This window comes from Pleurodeles waltl, chromosome 3_1 (genome assembly GCF_031143425.1).
Source record: "Pleurodeles waltl isolate 20211129_DDA chromosome 3_1, aPleWal1.hap1.20221129, whole genome shotgun sequence".
Classification (NCBI taxonomy): Eukaryota; Metazoa; Chordata; class Amphibia; order Caudata; family Salamandridae; genus Pleurodeles; species Pleurodeles waltl.
This window is the reverse complement of record NC_090440.1, coordinates 1598932169-1598946402: the sequence shown is the minus strand read 5'-3', so window position 1 is coordinate 1598946402 and position 14234 is coordinate 1598932169. Positions and strand designations below refer to the sequence as shown.

The 14234-nt window shown below is 41.4% G+C and overlaps 1 protein-coding gene across 1 annotated transcript in view; it reads left to right on the top strand.

Moving 5' to 3' along the window:
• Positions 1–2583: 2583 nt before the first annotated feature.
• ACVR2A (activin A receptor type 2A) overlaps positions 2584–14234 on the top strand; it is a 249853-nt gene continuing 238202 nt past the window's right edge. The window contains exon 1 of the mRNA XM_069225237.1: positions 2584–3618. Coding sequence (XP_069081338.1) covers positions 3564–3618 — 55 coding nt within the window. The 5' untranslated portion in view covers positions 2584–3563. The remainder of the gene's footprint in view (positions 3619–14234) is intronic.

Sequence of the window (14234 nt, the reverse complement as noted above, 5' to 3'; positions counted from 1 at the left end):
ACCGCATTGCGCTATACGCAGACGACGTACTGGTGTTTTTGGCAAATCCAGCTAGCAGCAGACCTCGGGCGTTCAGCCTGCTTAGACTCTTGAGGAATGTCTTCAAAGTTCTTCCATTTGCAGCCAAAAGACTCATAGTTCAAGCCCTTATTATTTCTCGGCTTGACTATGGCAATGCGCTGTATCTCAGCTCCCCTAAGTATGTGATCAGAAGACTGCAGGGGGGGTCAGATGCCTCTGCGCTGCTTCTCTTGAACATACCTAGACATCTATCCGCAAAGGCAGCTATCTACTCTCTCTCCGCTGGCTTTCTGTATAACAGCGAATAAAATTCAAAGCTCTATGCTGTGTCCACAGGACTTTATATAACAGAGGTCTTGCCCTGCTAAGGTCACTGACTTCCTTCCATACGCCTTCTAGTCAGCTTAGATCCTCATCTGCTGCACTAGCCAGATTTCCTGTAGTAGTGGGGTGGCAGTTCTATGGCCTATCTAGGAGTAAAATTATGGAACTCCCTACCTCTCCACCTTCGCCTGACCAGGCATGAGCGCTCCTTTCGCCGACTGCTCAAAACCTGGCTATTCAGAGTATAACCCTTACATTAGCCTGTAGTGGTCCACAACCAGCGCTGGGAGGCCTTTGGGTACCCATGAGCTCTACAAATACCCATAACATAACGTTTGTAGGTTTTCTTTGATAGAGAGGTAAGATAATACTGTTCCATTAGTTTACTTCTTAGTTTCTCAGCCTCACTGTCAAAATTGCTGGTTGAGGCACAATTCCGCAAAGACTCAAAAAACTGGCTGAAAAGGAACTTTTATATAACAATAGATTATTTTTATATGTGGGTTTATGGTAAACCACAATTATCAATGATCCATTTTTAGCCCCGATATTCAGGTCTAAAATGGTAATGAGAGGTTTGGCACTGTAGATGTGAATTTTAACTGAGAATTTCTTTAGTTTAACCATTCTACAAAGGCTGTGCCAATGTTGTGTCCCTGCGCCATATCAGGAATACATCATTATGTGCCTGTGACACAGTTTGACTTTGTCCTTTATTGAAATGAATTTCCTTGCTGGTTCCGCTTGGAATTCCCTTGTCATGATATGGGTGACCCTCTGGTTCAGATCCTCCTTTTGGACATTCTATCCCTTCTGCTTTCCTCTACCTTGTCCTGAAAAAAAGGGTGCGAATGCATGTCATATTGGAAAGGGTGCGTGGGCTAAACCAGTCCAAATTGTGCCAAAATTGCAGTGGTGGAGGGAGCATATGGGGAAATGTTTGATTGGACTGTCGACCCCTGCCCCTGTGTCTAGTATCTTCCCATTGTATTCATCACTTGAGTTGGAGGTCCAACTGTATTTCCTGACTTGGTTATAGTTATTTTTGTCAGCAGGTTTGGAATTTGTTGGGACTTATAATCCTCTGAAGTAGAGAGATATACTGTTTCGCGTGAGAAGTTTTTCACATCTTTCCTTAATATGTTAAATTTAGATTGCACGAGAAATTCTTTATTTCCGCTAGTGGCTTAACTAGTAGATAGGAAAATATTATGTTACTCAAAAACCTTTGAGTGCAATAGATTCTCAAAAATTTAGCAGGCAGCTCCGGACTTTGTCTTCCTCAAAGTATATTTAGTTTTCAACTTTTTTATCGCCTGCGTAAAACACATTGCACCTTTGCTTCCGAAGCAAATGTAAGAGTCATAAACTGCTTTGTCGTTTTTTTGTTAGAAACGATTGGGATAATATTTAGAGTTGTACAGTGAGGAAGCAACCTGTAGCCCCGATCATTCCATCCAGTTCAGTCACAGACCACCATTTGAAATTGTGTTTTTTTCCAAAATGGTAGAATGTACATGACATAATTCGAATGAATGATAGCTCAATATGTACTTGCCTTGTTACATGATCGTTCGAAACACCGTGGCCATTCTCAGCTAATTTGCTTTGAGCTATTTGTTATAAATTGCTTGCCTATTACAGTACAACAATACTCACTTGTTCCATTCGTTCCATGTAATAGATCTACGTTGTTGTAGCTTGTTGGTAGTATGTTGGTGATACGTAGTAACAAGATTCCAATGCAGAGCAATGCCCATTCCAAGATGGGCATTGAGTTAATAATGCTACTCAGAGGAATGACATTGAAGTCCTTCTTCTATGGCTACTTAGAATGCAGGGCACTCGTGATTGGATATCTCATGTACGTGTCACACCCCCATGTTCCAAGCTTCATTGGGATTCGTGAACAGATAAGAAAACCCCGCCTTTTACAGAAGAGTCCGGGAGCCTAAAACATTCCAACCTCCGCCTCAAAATTATGTCAGACCTGTTAAGCCCCGCCCTATTTTTACGCCCCAGAGTCCTATTAGTTATTTCCCTGCTGACGTCGCCCGCCCTTTCCATCGTATGGCGGTCTGATTGGTCTACTGCACGTCAATCGAGAGAGGCGCCCACACTCAGGTTTCAGCTTAAGTCGCGCGACAGGGGGGCGGAGGTAGGCAGAGGGTGTCGGGGAGGGGGGCTTACAAGGAGGAGGCGGCGGTGGGAAAACAAAAACAATTCGTTTGCGCCGCCATCTTGGGCCGAGGCTTCGTGCGACTGAATGGGTAGATATGGTATTGACAGTGACACCGTGGACGTCCGCACAGTACCGCGGCCCGACGAGCAGGGTTTTCGTTGCCCGTGGCGCCTGGTCTCTGAGCAAAGAAGCCTGCGCAAGTTCTGTCTATGATCCGCAGATTGCAGCTGCTGCTTCTTACCCAGGAGAGTGTTGTCCGAGTCTGCAGACGGAGTGAAGCGGTGGGAGGGAGCCGAGTCGGACTGAAGCCTGCCCCGTATACGATTGTCCCAGGGGTGTAGGAACAGCGCCTGTCTTCCCGTAGGAAGCGGAGGCTACTAATACCACCACCTCGTCTCCCTGCTCTGCTGTTCCGTGTGCTGCATCGGATCCACTGGACCTTAGCGTGGAAGCAGCGCACTGCGCCTCGACTTTCCCCGGTGCCTGCAGGCTTTCGGGCGCTGCCTGCTGCCTAGGTCAGCTTTGGATTTGTTGCCTTTTTGGCCGAAACATAAATCACCAGCCCTTCCACGCGCCACATAGACTTTCGAGGTTCCCCAGGGAGGGCTGCGGCTGGCCATGCTTCGGACTCAGACCGCCCTGGGGCCCTCTCACTGACAGCTGAACCGCCCCCTCCTGCGGGTGTGTGCAGCGGAAGCGCAGGACCCTCCGACCGGTGTGGGTGGCATGTGCCACTGAAGCTCACTTGCCCGCCCTAACGAGGAGTTACCGTGCACCGTCCCACGGTACGCGTGTGTGTGCGCCCGCGCAGATGCCACACCGCACGTGTTCGCCCCGGTGGCCCGACCCCTCACCTCTTGTCTGTGGTTAACGTTTATCCCTTGGCAAGTAACCTCGTCTCCGTCCCAAATGTGCTTCTTTATGTGGCTTTATAATAGTTGACTTGTTTGCGTAGGTAGAGCGGTCTGTGCCGCATTCTGGCTCTTTGGAACTATCTGGATTAACACTGGTGCACTTTCGAGTGGGATCATCGAAAATGGGAGCTGCCACCAAGCTGGCGTTTGCGGTCTTCCTCATCTCTTGCTCGTCTGGTAAGTAGCCTTCTGATCTTTTTAAATGCCGAAACCTTTGCCACTTATTGGTTTTACTCTAGTTTAACATTTTCTCGGAGCGTAACAGTCTTTGGGAACGGTTCAGTTTGCAGGGCTGCTATGCACACGTGGACTAGTAATGTGGAAGGAAGCAGTAATGGTTGGAGCGCTCCGCCCGCTGCCTTACTTGCACATGGTCATTTTAATTAAAGGCATGATACGTTTTCAGTATACAAGTACATGCGGTAGAAAAGATATAATTGTGCCTGCTTTCTTAAGTGCGTTCTCTTTTGCTGTGGACTTTTGGCCATGACTGTCTAAGCGAGAGGAAGCCATGCTAGACCCTTGGTCTAGTAATGTTTATTCTGCATGATCCTTTTATTCCTTTTTTCAGTCTGGTTTTCGGTGAGTTGTGCTTGAATTCCCGAGTTTGCTGTCTGGTTTGATATGTGACGCTGCTAACCAAGGCCCCTGCGTTTCTTAAGTCCAGCTCCCCATGCACATGGGAAGCTTGGGACCAGTCACTTATTAGGAGAGCTGCAGCAAATGAAAGTCCAGGCATCTGACTGCGGATGTTGTGGTTACATGTTTGACAAGTCTTAGGCTGCACACAGCACGGCTTCCTGGGTGACACTTCCAATGTGGCAGTTTCTTTGCGGTAACTTTGAAGTACAAGCGGCAAACCACAATCCACAAAATCATCTTCGCTACCTTAATACCAATCTCGATTACTTGTTTTGAGAACTGCAATCTTAAAATTATCAGTTTATTTTACGGAAATGTTCTGAATTTGTTTAAGACATTTTGTAATGTATTGTGTTAAACCCTGGACCTTGTCCTAACTAGTAATGCTGAGTTCCGGAAGCGCTTGCGACTTTACTGTAGGGAGCCTTTGCGTGTGGTTAGTAAATGGAGAGTCTAGTCTTGTCTGTCTGTGCTTTTATCGATTATTTCTTTGTGTAGATGGTGTGCTATGAAATGGAGAGTGCTGCGGGGGATTAGCCCAGTTGTAACCGTGTCTCTTAATCGAATGAGGAAGCATGAAGAGGCATGCACTGCAGCACGATTCATTTAAATATATATTGCTACCAGGCTCTGCACTTCTTACATTCCTGGGTGCAACGTCTTGTAAAGTGTAAGCTAGTTTTAAAATCGTTTCCTAAACGTCAAGACGTTTACTTATCGTTGCAACATTTTGCTAAATTGTTTTTCATAAATGTAGACTTGTTCAGATATGGAAATAATTTGTACCTTGGTTAATATCCTTATTTCACTTTTTTGGTGATTATTTTTTTTATATATTTTTTTTTTTTGACACGACAGCCCTAACATTTAGAGGAAAATAAATAATCTGTTTCAATATTGTTCTTTCGCGTATTGCTTGTCAAAAGGAGTACAAGGGGTGTGTAATGCTTTTAAATTGCGGACCCTTCTTTTTGACATTGATGACAAAAATAAATGTAGACCCATATTGCTTTCCCATTCTTTCCGCCTTAAACGTGGAAATATTCAAACTCCTCTACAAACCTTTGTTTCAAACGTAAACTGAGATTGGCTATGCTCTAATCTAGCAATTTCATTCAAATAAATTCATGAGTAGCAGTCCAGCGTTGGTATCTCTCCCAGGTTACGGTCTGTGGTTATGTTTATCAGCACCCGTTGAGAGAGATGTCCACAAGAGGGCGGTCCCGCTCACACCCGGACAAGCGAAAGTCGTAGAAGGGACCGACTGTAATCACGTTCTGTGGGCTTGCTGTCGCATGGAGTCAATGTATGTTCGTTTCTAACTTTCCTGTGTAATTTAAATTGCACTTTCTTGGCTGTTTGGTACGGATCATGTTGGCTTCGCTAACATTTTATTTTTGTTCCAATACCCTCCTGCGTTCCCGATAAAATGATTTATGCAACTAATCGCTGGCTGTAGACACCCAAGAGGTCAATTTTTTTTTTCTCTCTTTCTTGCGGGAAGGCCTTATTGCTTCATTCGATCCGAGAAAAGCCTTCCGGGGTCGCAGAGGGTTTATGGTTGGAGTTTAATTCGACTTATACGGTCAACAACGTCTGCCCAAAGACAAGACTATTGTATTTCTTTACCAAAGCTTAATTCCATTGCAATCTTAACAATCGTGTTCCTTGGTTCCCAGTTTATTACTTTGGTAAAGCCCGCCTACCTTCACACCTATTTTAGCATTCCTACGTTAGGTGCCATCTATTGCAAAGGGCACTTGTACTGTTTGGTGCTGTATCTATTTAGAGGTCGGAGCACCCCTTGGGGTTCTGGGATTCTTTGGCTAGATGCATGGATTCTTCTTCTTCCTTCTTCTATTTGGTTAGAGCCGATGAATTTACAATGATTTCTTTTGATTTATCTCACTGTTAATTCCTTTTGGTCCATTTTGTTAACACTTTATTTAACATTAACACCATAAATTTGGGGGAAATCATTTTATGAAATGGTAGGGCTGAAGACTGTTGGCCAACTGCAATTAGGACCATCAGGTCAGCTACGAATCTGCAGTGGGTGAGCAAATTTAGAGGGTCACTCGCTCAGGTTTCAGATACTAAGATGCATCTGGTATTTCTTTGCTGGCATTCCTTTTATCACAAAAGAATATATTTAGTTGAAAGAATCTACCCTGAACACTATGCCAGAGCAAAGTGGATTAATTTGTCATTAAATACTGTATTTGGATGCACATACACCTTTCTCTTTGAAGACCCTACAGATATATAGCATGTGATTTGTGTTACTTCATATCATTGATACACATCTTAAATGTTCTTCGCTTGAGGTCTGTACCCATTTCTAAACGTTTTCCCTCAAATAATGTGGCGGAAAATTGTATGGTCTTAACAGTAACAATCAAGGTCTCTAGATTGCTTTGTTGCTCTTTTCATTCCCCTTGGAAAAACGTGTTCTGCAATTGCAGTACAACTGCTAACCATTCCCTACATTTGTTAAGGCATTCCATAAATGAAATTACATACTTATTTTGTATACTGTTAATGTGGCATCGGGTCAGCAGCAGCCACTAAAATGTTTTATAATTTCTTGAATTCTATCGGCCTACATTTGTTTCCAACAGTGCATAATTTTTCTTTAGTATTACCAGATATCTAAATGCACAACACTTTACAGTGAACTTACCGTGTGTGCAGTCTTTTGGCATTTCACGGCATAGTGACGTATTCATCTTTTAGTAAAAGTTCTACTCTAAATTTGTTGTGTAAAGCCTTTATTGCAGGGCTCTCCAAACTTTTTAATGCTGCGCCCCCCCAGTTGAAAAATAAAAATCATTGGGGGCCTCCCCTCAGAATTTTTCACAATTATTTTATAAAGATGGCAATGTTTAAATATGTGTAGGCCTATTTAAACATTGCAGTTAATTTAAGTACTGTTAGCCTTTTAAAGATCTTTTTTAAAGATGCAATAAAATGCTTCTGCTTAAAACAAAGCCCTGATTTCTGTATAATGCTTCTTTTGGCTAGAGGCTGGTACCTCCCCCCCCCGATCACTTAAGGCCCCCCTAGGGGGGCCCACCCGCCAGTTTGAAGACCTCTGCTTTATTGGAACAGTGCATGGCAGTGAACAAATGCATTTGATAGTCTTCAAAATGACAGACTAAGGTAGTTCAAATATTTGAGTGCACAGCGGAGCTTTTTTTTTTTTTTTTTGCTTGAGATTTATCAGGGGTGTGGAATTTAATAAAATATCTACTTGTCCATGAGACAGATTGCTCCTTAAATTTACCTGTCCAGTTAAAAAAAAATCTGATTTCCCCTTTTGGTGCGTGTAGTGCAGCAACAAATTATGGTAGCAATCTAATTATGTGAAACCTCTGATAATAGCCTCTCTGATTTATGCCAGGACTACTGCTATAGTAGGGCTTGAATACTTAAAATGTAAATCCCTACTAAAGCAGTTTTCTTATTTTGCAACCTTTCTGCAGACCTACATACTGGTGTTGGGAGAAGCAGAAAGTAGTAGTTCCAGGGAATGCCTTTGAGCCTCCCTACCTACTAACTTACAGCCTATTCCCCCAGTCACTTGTACATTGCCAGTTTCATTTTGTTCACATTCCATTGTTATTTTCCATAAATAACACATTGGGTATATCCATTGTGTTTTGTTTGAGCAACTAACTTGTTTAAAATCCCAAAGCTTAGTTGTGAAACATCTGGAGTCCCTCACATTTGTGTTACAGATTTTGGGTGTCTAAAGGCAGCCATTCAGTCTTGGGCTGTTTCCTCCCTTCATATGTGAGCCAGGATTGAAGAAAGTGGTGGTTCTTGTTCACCTCTTTGGGCAGCGATTTAATGAAGGCAATCGATTTGGTTGCTAGTGGTTGGGAGGGTTGTACTGTTGCAGAGGGTAGAAGATTACTTTGTTTTGGATTTAAAGTCTCCTTCAGTCAGGCGCTTGACAAAGACCCAGTCAGAAATTTGGATCAAGCAGAAGACAAGATGAAGACAATGGCCACCAAAAGCGAGTTTGTTAGATTAGTTGATGGAAACCTAACTAGTGTAATTTCTTTATGATGCCTTGTGTGTAGTCATTGTCTAGGTTTCTAACTCAACTGGTAAGGCCACCTAGGATACCCACTACAGTGCTAATTGTGGCAGTTGTAATGTATCCTGATGGCGTTGCCTTGACTGTATCACCCGTGGCCTGACTAGTGAGACTCTTGTGAGCATGGTTGAAAAATGGGAGTGCAATGGAATGACTTAGGGTTTTGTTGCAGACTTGTGATCACAAGCAGCAGAACCATTTTATTGTTTTTAAGCATTAACTGATACTTTCAGAAAACGTTTCAAAGCAGATGGGATGCAGTGTTCTTTAGCTTTTTTTTTGGGGGGGGGGAGTGAATTCTGCATGCAGGAGCCTTCTTCATCCATTTTTTTTAAAATTAAAGTGTAATTCTCATTCCCCCCCCAAAACTTAAAAGCAATGAGTCGGAGCACTTCATCCATTGGTTTCGTGCACTCTTGCACTGCTGGGAATGACAACATTTTGCTTGATCACTTGTGCAGTGCTGCTGATTGAAAAATGGATACTTCAGTGTCAGGACTGGCCTGCTGATATATCGTACATGTTAACAAAAATAAGTAAAGAAAATGGCATTATGACCTTGGGCAGTGAGTGCGTATGGAAGTAGTGGCTGGCATTTTGTGGCCTCCTGATCAGTATAATGAGGGAGACTGGCATTTCTTTCCCTTCAGTTATGCTGCAGGATGTAGATACTGTCTTCGTAGAAATAAGTCTATATTGGTGGAATTTAATATTGGGCAGTGGTAATAGTCCACTGCTACAAGCTCCTGAGTAAGTTAGTGCTTAACCTACTTGCTTTTGTTCTTGAACATTTTATCTTGAAATCAAAGAATCGTCACTCTTGCTTACAAGCTTTTACAAACGTTTGCATCTAATCAGAGAGCATTCTGGGAGCATACTACTTTGCCTCATGTTAAAGTTAAACTTTTAAAATGTGTGTACATTCTTTTTTTTTCTGGAACCACTGTCAGTAGTATAGTATAGGTGGATGTGTGGATTTATGGGCAAAGTGGAAATATAATTGTTAGCATAATTTTCCAAGGGCTGTGTTTCCTAAATATTCTTCATTGGTTTTAATGTCTTCTCAAGATCAATTGGGTAGGGAGTTTGGGGGAAGTAAGCCCAGTCTTTCCTTGCAACTCCCTGATGTGATTAAGGTAGCCTGGTGGTATGGCTTCAAGTCAAGACATCTGAATTGCTCTGTGGAGATACTACTGCAGTCATGTACGATATGCACTGTTTTTTTTTTTCACTTCACCATAAACTCTCTAGTGCTTGATGGCAGAAAGCATGAATAATGCAAGTCCTATTATAAATATCAAGTGTCACATTATACACATGAAGGTTCAGTGAAATCTTGCTATTTATACCATCTCAAAAGTGTTTTTTTTTTTTTTTTAAGGCCTCATCTGTGGACAGCTGTTAGCTGTTGTCACAAAAGACCTTTTGGGATCCTTACCAACAACGTTACATTGTGCTTAAAGCCACCTCACTCATTGCTTACTATAGGCCGTCTCTATCTTTTATTTGCTTGCTTCTTGTTCAATGCACTTCCTTCCCTTTCTTGTGTTTGTTTCTCTCCTGGATCATATCTTCTTTACCTTTCTTTTCATTGGATACATTTTGCCCTTTTGCTCCGTACTTTCAAGGAACTACAGCACTCCAAGTGCATGTGTTTCTATCTCTCCATTGTGTGCTTCTTTTCCCTTGAATACCTGTCCAAGCACTCCTTGTTGCTCCCTCGCTCTTATGATTTCCACACCCATGGCCTTTTCCCTCTTTCTCTGTCTTTCCTTCCAGACAGCACTTGCACACTCTGTTGTGAGAGACGCTTGTTAGCTCTCAGTGAACCCAATGCTCACCACTGGTTGTCTTCATTGTCACACTCATTTGCTTGCTTATTGGTAAATGTGGGGGCTTTCCTTCCCTTTCTCGTGTTTGTCCCTCCCCTGCTCGCTTTTCAGGTGCTACTTTTTTTTTTTTATTTTTATTTTTTTTAAAGCATGTTCAAGTTGTCTCCCTAGTTTGCTCCTCTCCCTCTGCGCTGCTCTACCCAGCCACTCTGTGATGCAGTCACTTGTGTGCTTCCCCTCCCGTGTAGCTTCTTTCCTTGTGTGCTTCTTCGTCCTCACACATCCGTTTAGTTCTCTCTTGCTCGCTTGTTTTTCTCTCTTCTTTCTGTATTCTAGGTTGCTCTTCCTATTTGCCCATTTTCTCCTCCCGCACGTGGTTGCTTCTTCCCCCACCCACATTCTTTGGGCTGCTTCTGCAGGCCTCGAAAAATCCCAAAAATGTTACTAGACCTGCAGGTCAAGTAACTTGAAAAATCTACTCGACGATAACTGCAATGTACTTGACCCCTAAACGGGTCTCCAATTGCATGATCCTAGGCAAATATTTCTGTTTGCTGTCACCTTTTCCTTCATTGTCACATATGAGTGCACCTTCAAATATGTGAGCTCAGCATTTTGCTGTTCAAAAAAACTTATTTGATTAAATAGACTGAAATGGCATATGCATTGCTACAACAGCCATCTCAGGAGGATCTTTTTGTGTACTTTATTAACCTACTGTTCTATGACGGTGATAGGTTATTTGGGAGCTGTACATTTAAAAAATAAAGTATACCTGTTTGCGCATGCCATCGCGTACATCAGATTAGTGGCTGCTGTAGAATTAAAAACATAACTTCTTATTGCAGATGCTGAACCGCATTGGCAAAACCAGTAGATAGTAAAAAGGCAAGACCTATTGATCATGCTAGCACTTGTTCCTAAAGCAAAAGAAAATGAATTCCAAGGTGATGTCCTAACCCAGGCATTTACGTGTCATCTCTAATATATTTTTTTATTTTTTTATGTATTGTATATTAACTACTGATTCAAAATGAAGAGCTGCTGTCTCAGAGCAGTAAATGTAAAAAATAAAGTAAGCGTGGGAGGCCACGCATATTTGTACAATGGGCCAGTAGCCATGTACAGCTGCCACTGTCATAAAATAATTTTTTTAAAATACCAAAAATGCTGGAACAGAGGGATGGTTATTGCTGGCATGGGACCAAAAGGACCACAGGGATTATCCCTATTTAGGTGTGCAGATGCTAGGCCCACAGAAAAGGTAAAAAACCCATAAAAATGTAAAAAAAACATTGAAGAGAGAATGGAAATTGATGTACTCTGATCGAGAACTGCAAGAAAAATAAAGCTCCATCACGTCCGCAGTGGAAGGGTACAATGAATCCTGTTGAGAACTAAGTAAATAAGAAATGTTCCAGTGTTGACTCAAATGCAAGAATAAGGAGAATGATAGTGAGGCATACAAAAAAGTTTCCAACTTCCTGCTCAAAGAAGGGGTGGGTGTCTAAAATGTTTCTTGGTGGTGCCTTTTTTTTTTGCACTTCCATCCTTTTTGTATTTTTATTTTATTTTATTTTTTGGGGATAAAATCCGAATATTTTGGAAATGCTTATTTAATTGATTTAATTCTATGCCCTTTAGACTTGTTGTTAAGTGAAATATGGGAGAAATTATAACCAATCCAATTCATGCAAGGTCAGAGATTAAAACACTTTACGGTAAATTAAATCCATCTCTAAACAGTACCTGGGTATTTGTACGAGCATGAACTTATAGATTCAGTGGTAAAAACTCTTTACTAGTCTATTTCTAGATAATGATCACACCAAGGGAACATTCAGTCTGTCTCATGCAGTTCTAATGGTAATTTTTAGGATGTTTACAGAGTTTTCATTAATACGACATACGCTGTGTGGGTGTTGCAATGTAAGTATGTTTTCAGTATTCTGATAAGATTGCACTTTAGAAGAACGCTTACTTTTCCATCATATATCATGGGGTCTTTTTGTGTAACCTTTAACAGTAATGAAAATACTAGAGAGCTGGCCCTCTCTGTTCTCACTTGAATATTCTACTGTCCAGTTTACATAAGCTTCCTGCCTCCTTCAGTGCTTCCTGGGGTCTTGTTTAAGACATCACATGTGCTGTCTGCTACGGGAAATATTGTTAGCCTACAGTGGGCATACAACTTGGCCATTGATTAACATTGGTTGGCTTTGTCACTCATTCACTTAATTCATATTCATCCAGTGGCTCTTCGTCCTCTTACATTTGGCCCTGCCCTGGAGCATAGACTCATTACTTGTATTCTTCTCTTTTCGTGTGCTACTTTCTTCTTTTTAGTTTAGCACTCTACCATTGTGCACATGTTTTCTCGCTTGTCCTCTTCCCCCACATGCATCCTTCTAGCACAACAACACTCTTTAAACATTATCAGCCATGCTGCTCTACAGCATGGCTTAAAATCCGTCATTACCTAAGTTAGTTGATCTCATAGGCGAGTCCGATTGGCTTTGCCAAATCTTGCTTATAAATGGGATAAGAAATTGAAGCTGCTTGGCTTCTGCTCCATTTTCTGGGCTGAGACAGACCTCTGGCACTATGTAGTTTGTAAATCCAGTTCAGATTTATTCTTAAAATGAAACTTGTTTGGAATCCCTATAGCCTTACTCCCAAAACATATTGGTTATGGTCAAGAACAGCAAAGTTTTAAGGCTTATTTTGTCATTGGACCATTTAGGTTCAACCCCTGCAGCACAAAGCCTTTGGCTGGCAGTTTACAGTATCACATTATGGAGCAGGGAAGTGTCTGCATTTGAGGTAATATTGTGTCCATATGTTAATCCTCTTCGACATTGTATTTTTGGAGCGTTAATGCAAAGCCTTTATTATTAGGGTGAGCTCTCTAAGTAAATGTTGTGAGCTTGGGCTGTACAACAGTGGTTCCAGTTAAAAAAAAAAAAAAAAAAAAAAAAAAAAAAAAAAAAATTGCGCACATGTTTGCAAAATTTAACAACATGACTCAACCTATAATGCTCTCCAATTAGGTGCAGATATTTGCAGATGCTTGAAAGCAAGACTGATTTATTATTTGCTTTCAAAATAAAATGTTCACAAAAAATCCAACTAGGAAAAAACGTTTTGTTAAACTACTGTAAAATTTTACGTACCATTTTGAAGCATCATTTTGTAAAATGTTTTGATGCATGGTAGTAATTACCCAAAAAATCATAATGGAAAGTCAGTGTAACCAGTTTAAACAAAATTATGAGGAACATGAAAATAAACAAACATTGGCCACGTCAATAGGTCGTACACTGTGGTCAGACTTATGGTTTTGTCTACATGCTTCTTGTTTTGACTTGGCTTATGTTAAAACTATAATGTTGTAGTAGCTGCTGGGCCCTTACTGTTGTAACAAATATTAGCGAAAAGCAAAAATATTTTTGGTTTTAAGAAGCACAAATTGTCACAATAGCTCTGGCACTGAACAAAACTACTTTGTATGCCGATTTGCTGCTTGTGAGAGAGCAGAGTGCTGTCATTAATACCAAAAGCCAGATGAATAGAGAGAGAGAATTTTAATAAACATAAAATTGGTCTTGGTTAACCCAAGAACTATTTAGGGCTCAATTATTAAAGAAAGTCACAAGTGCACCCATGGTATTCCATGGTATGTCTTTGCGTTAGTGCAGATATACGTATTTCATGAATTTACAGAAGTAAACCAAAAATGTATACTCCTTGGAAATATTTGAAGTGTATATTTGCACAAGCAAATATGCATTTGTAGATTTGCTTATGCAAAACTCAGTTGAGTGTTTACAAGTTCACTTTACCTCTACCTCTAGCAACTTTTTCCCCAACCACAGAAGAAGTTTTACTTCTGACCCTTGTCAGGGGTAAATACTCAATCTTTCTCAGTATGAAAAATGATTAGAGAAAGGCTGGTCAATGTGTGATTTATAGGTTTTCATGTGCTCCACAGCCACTGCTGTAACCAGTTAAGCAGCTGTAGAGCCATATAAACTGTTGACAACCAGCAAAGTCAGGTGCTTTCCAGCTTTTCACTAGCCCCCTTCATGGTTTCTGCAATCAAAGAACTGATGCTTACCTGTCATTGGATCATGCCTTGGGAAGGCGATGACGCTAACAGTTAAGAGTAAGAAGTACGTGGAATTATACAGACTATTATGTGAAGTGGCTATTAC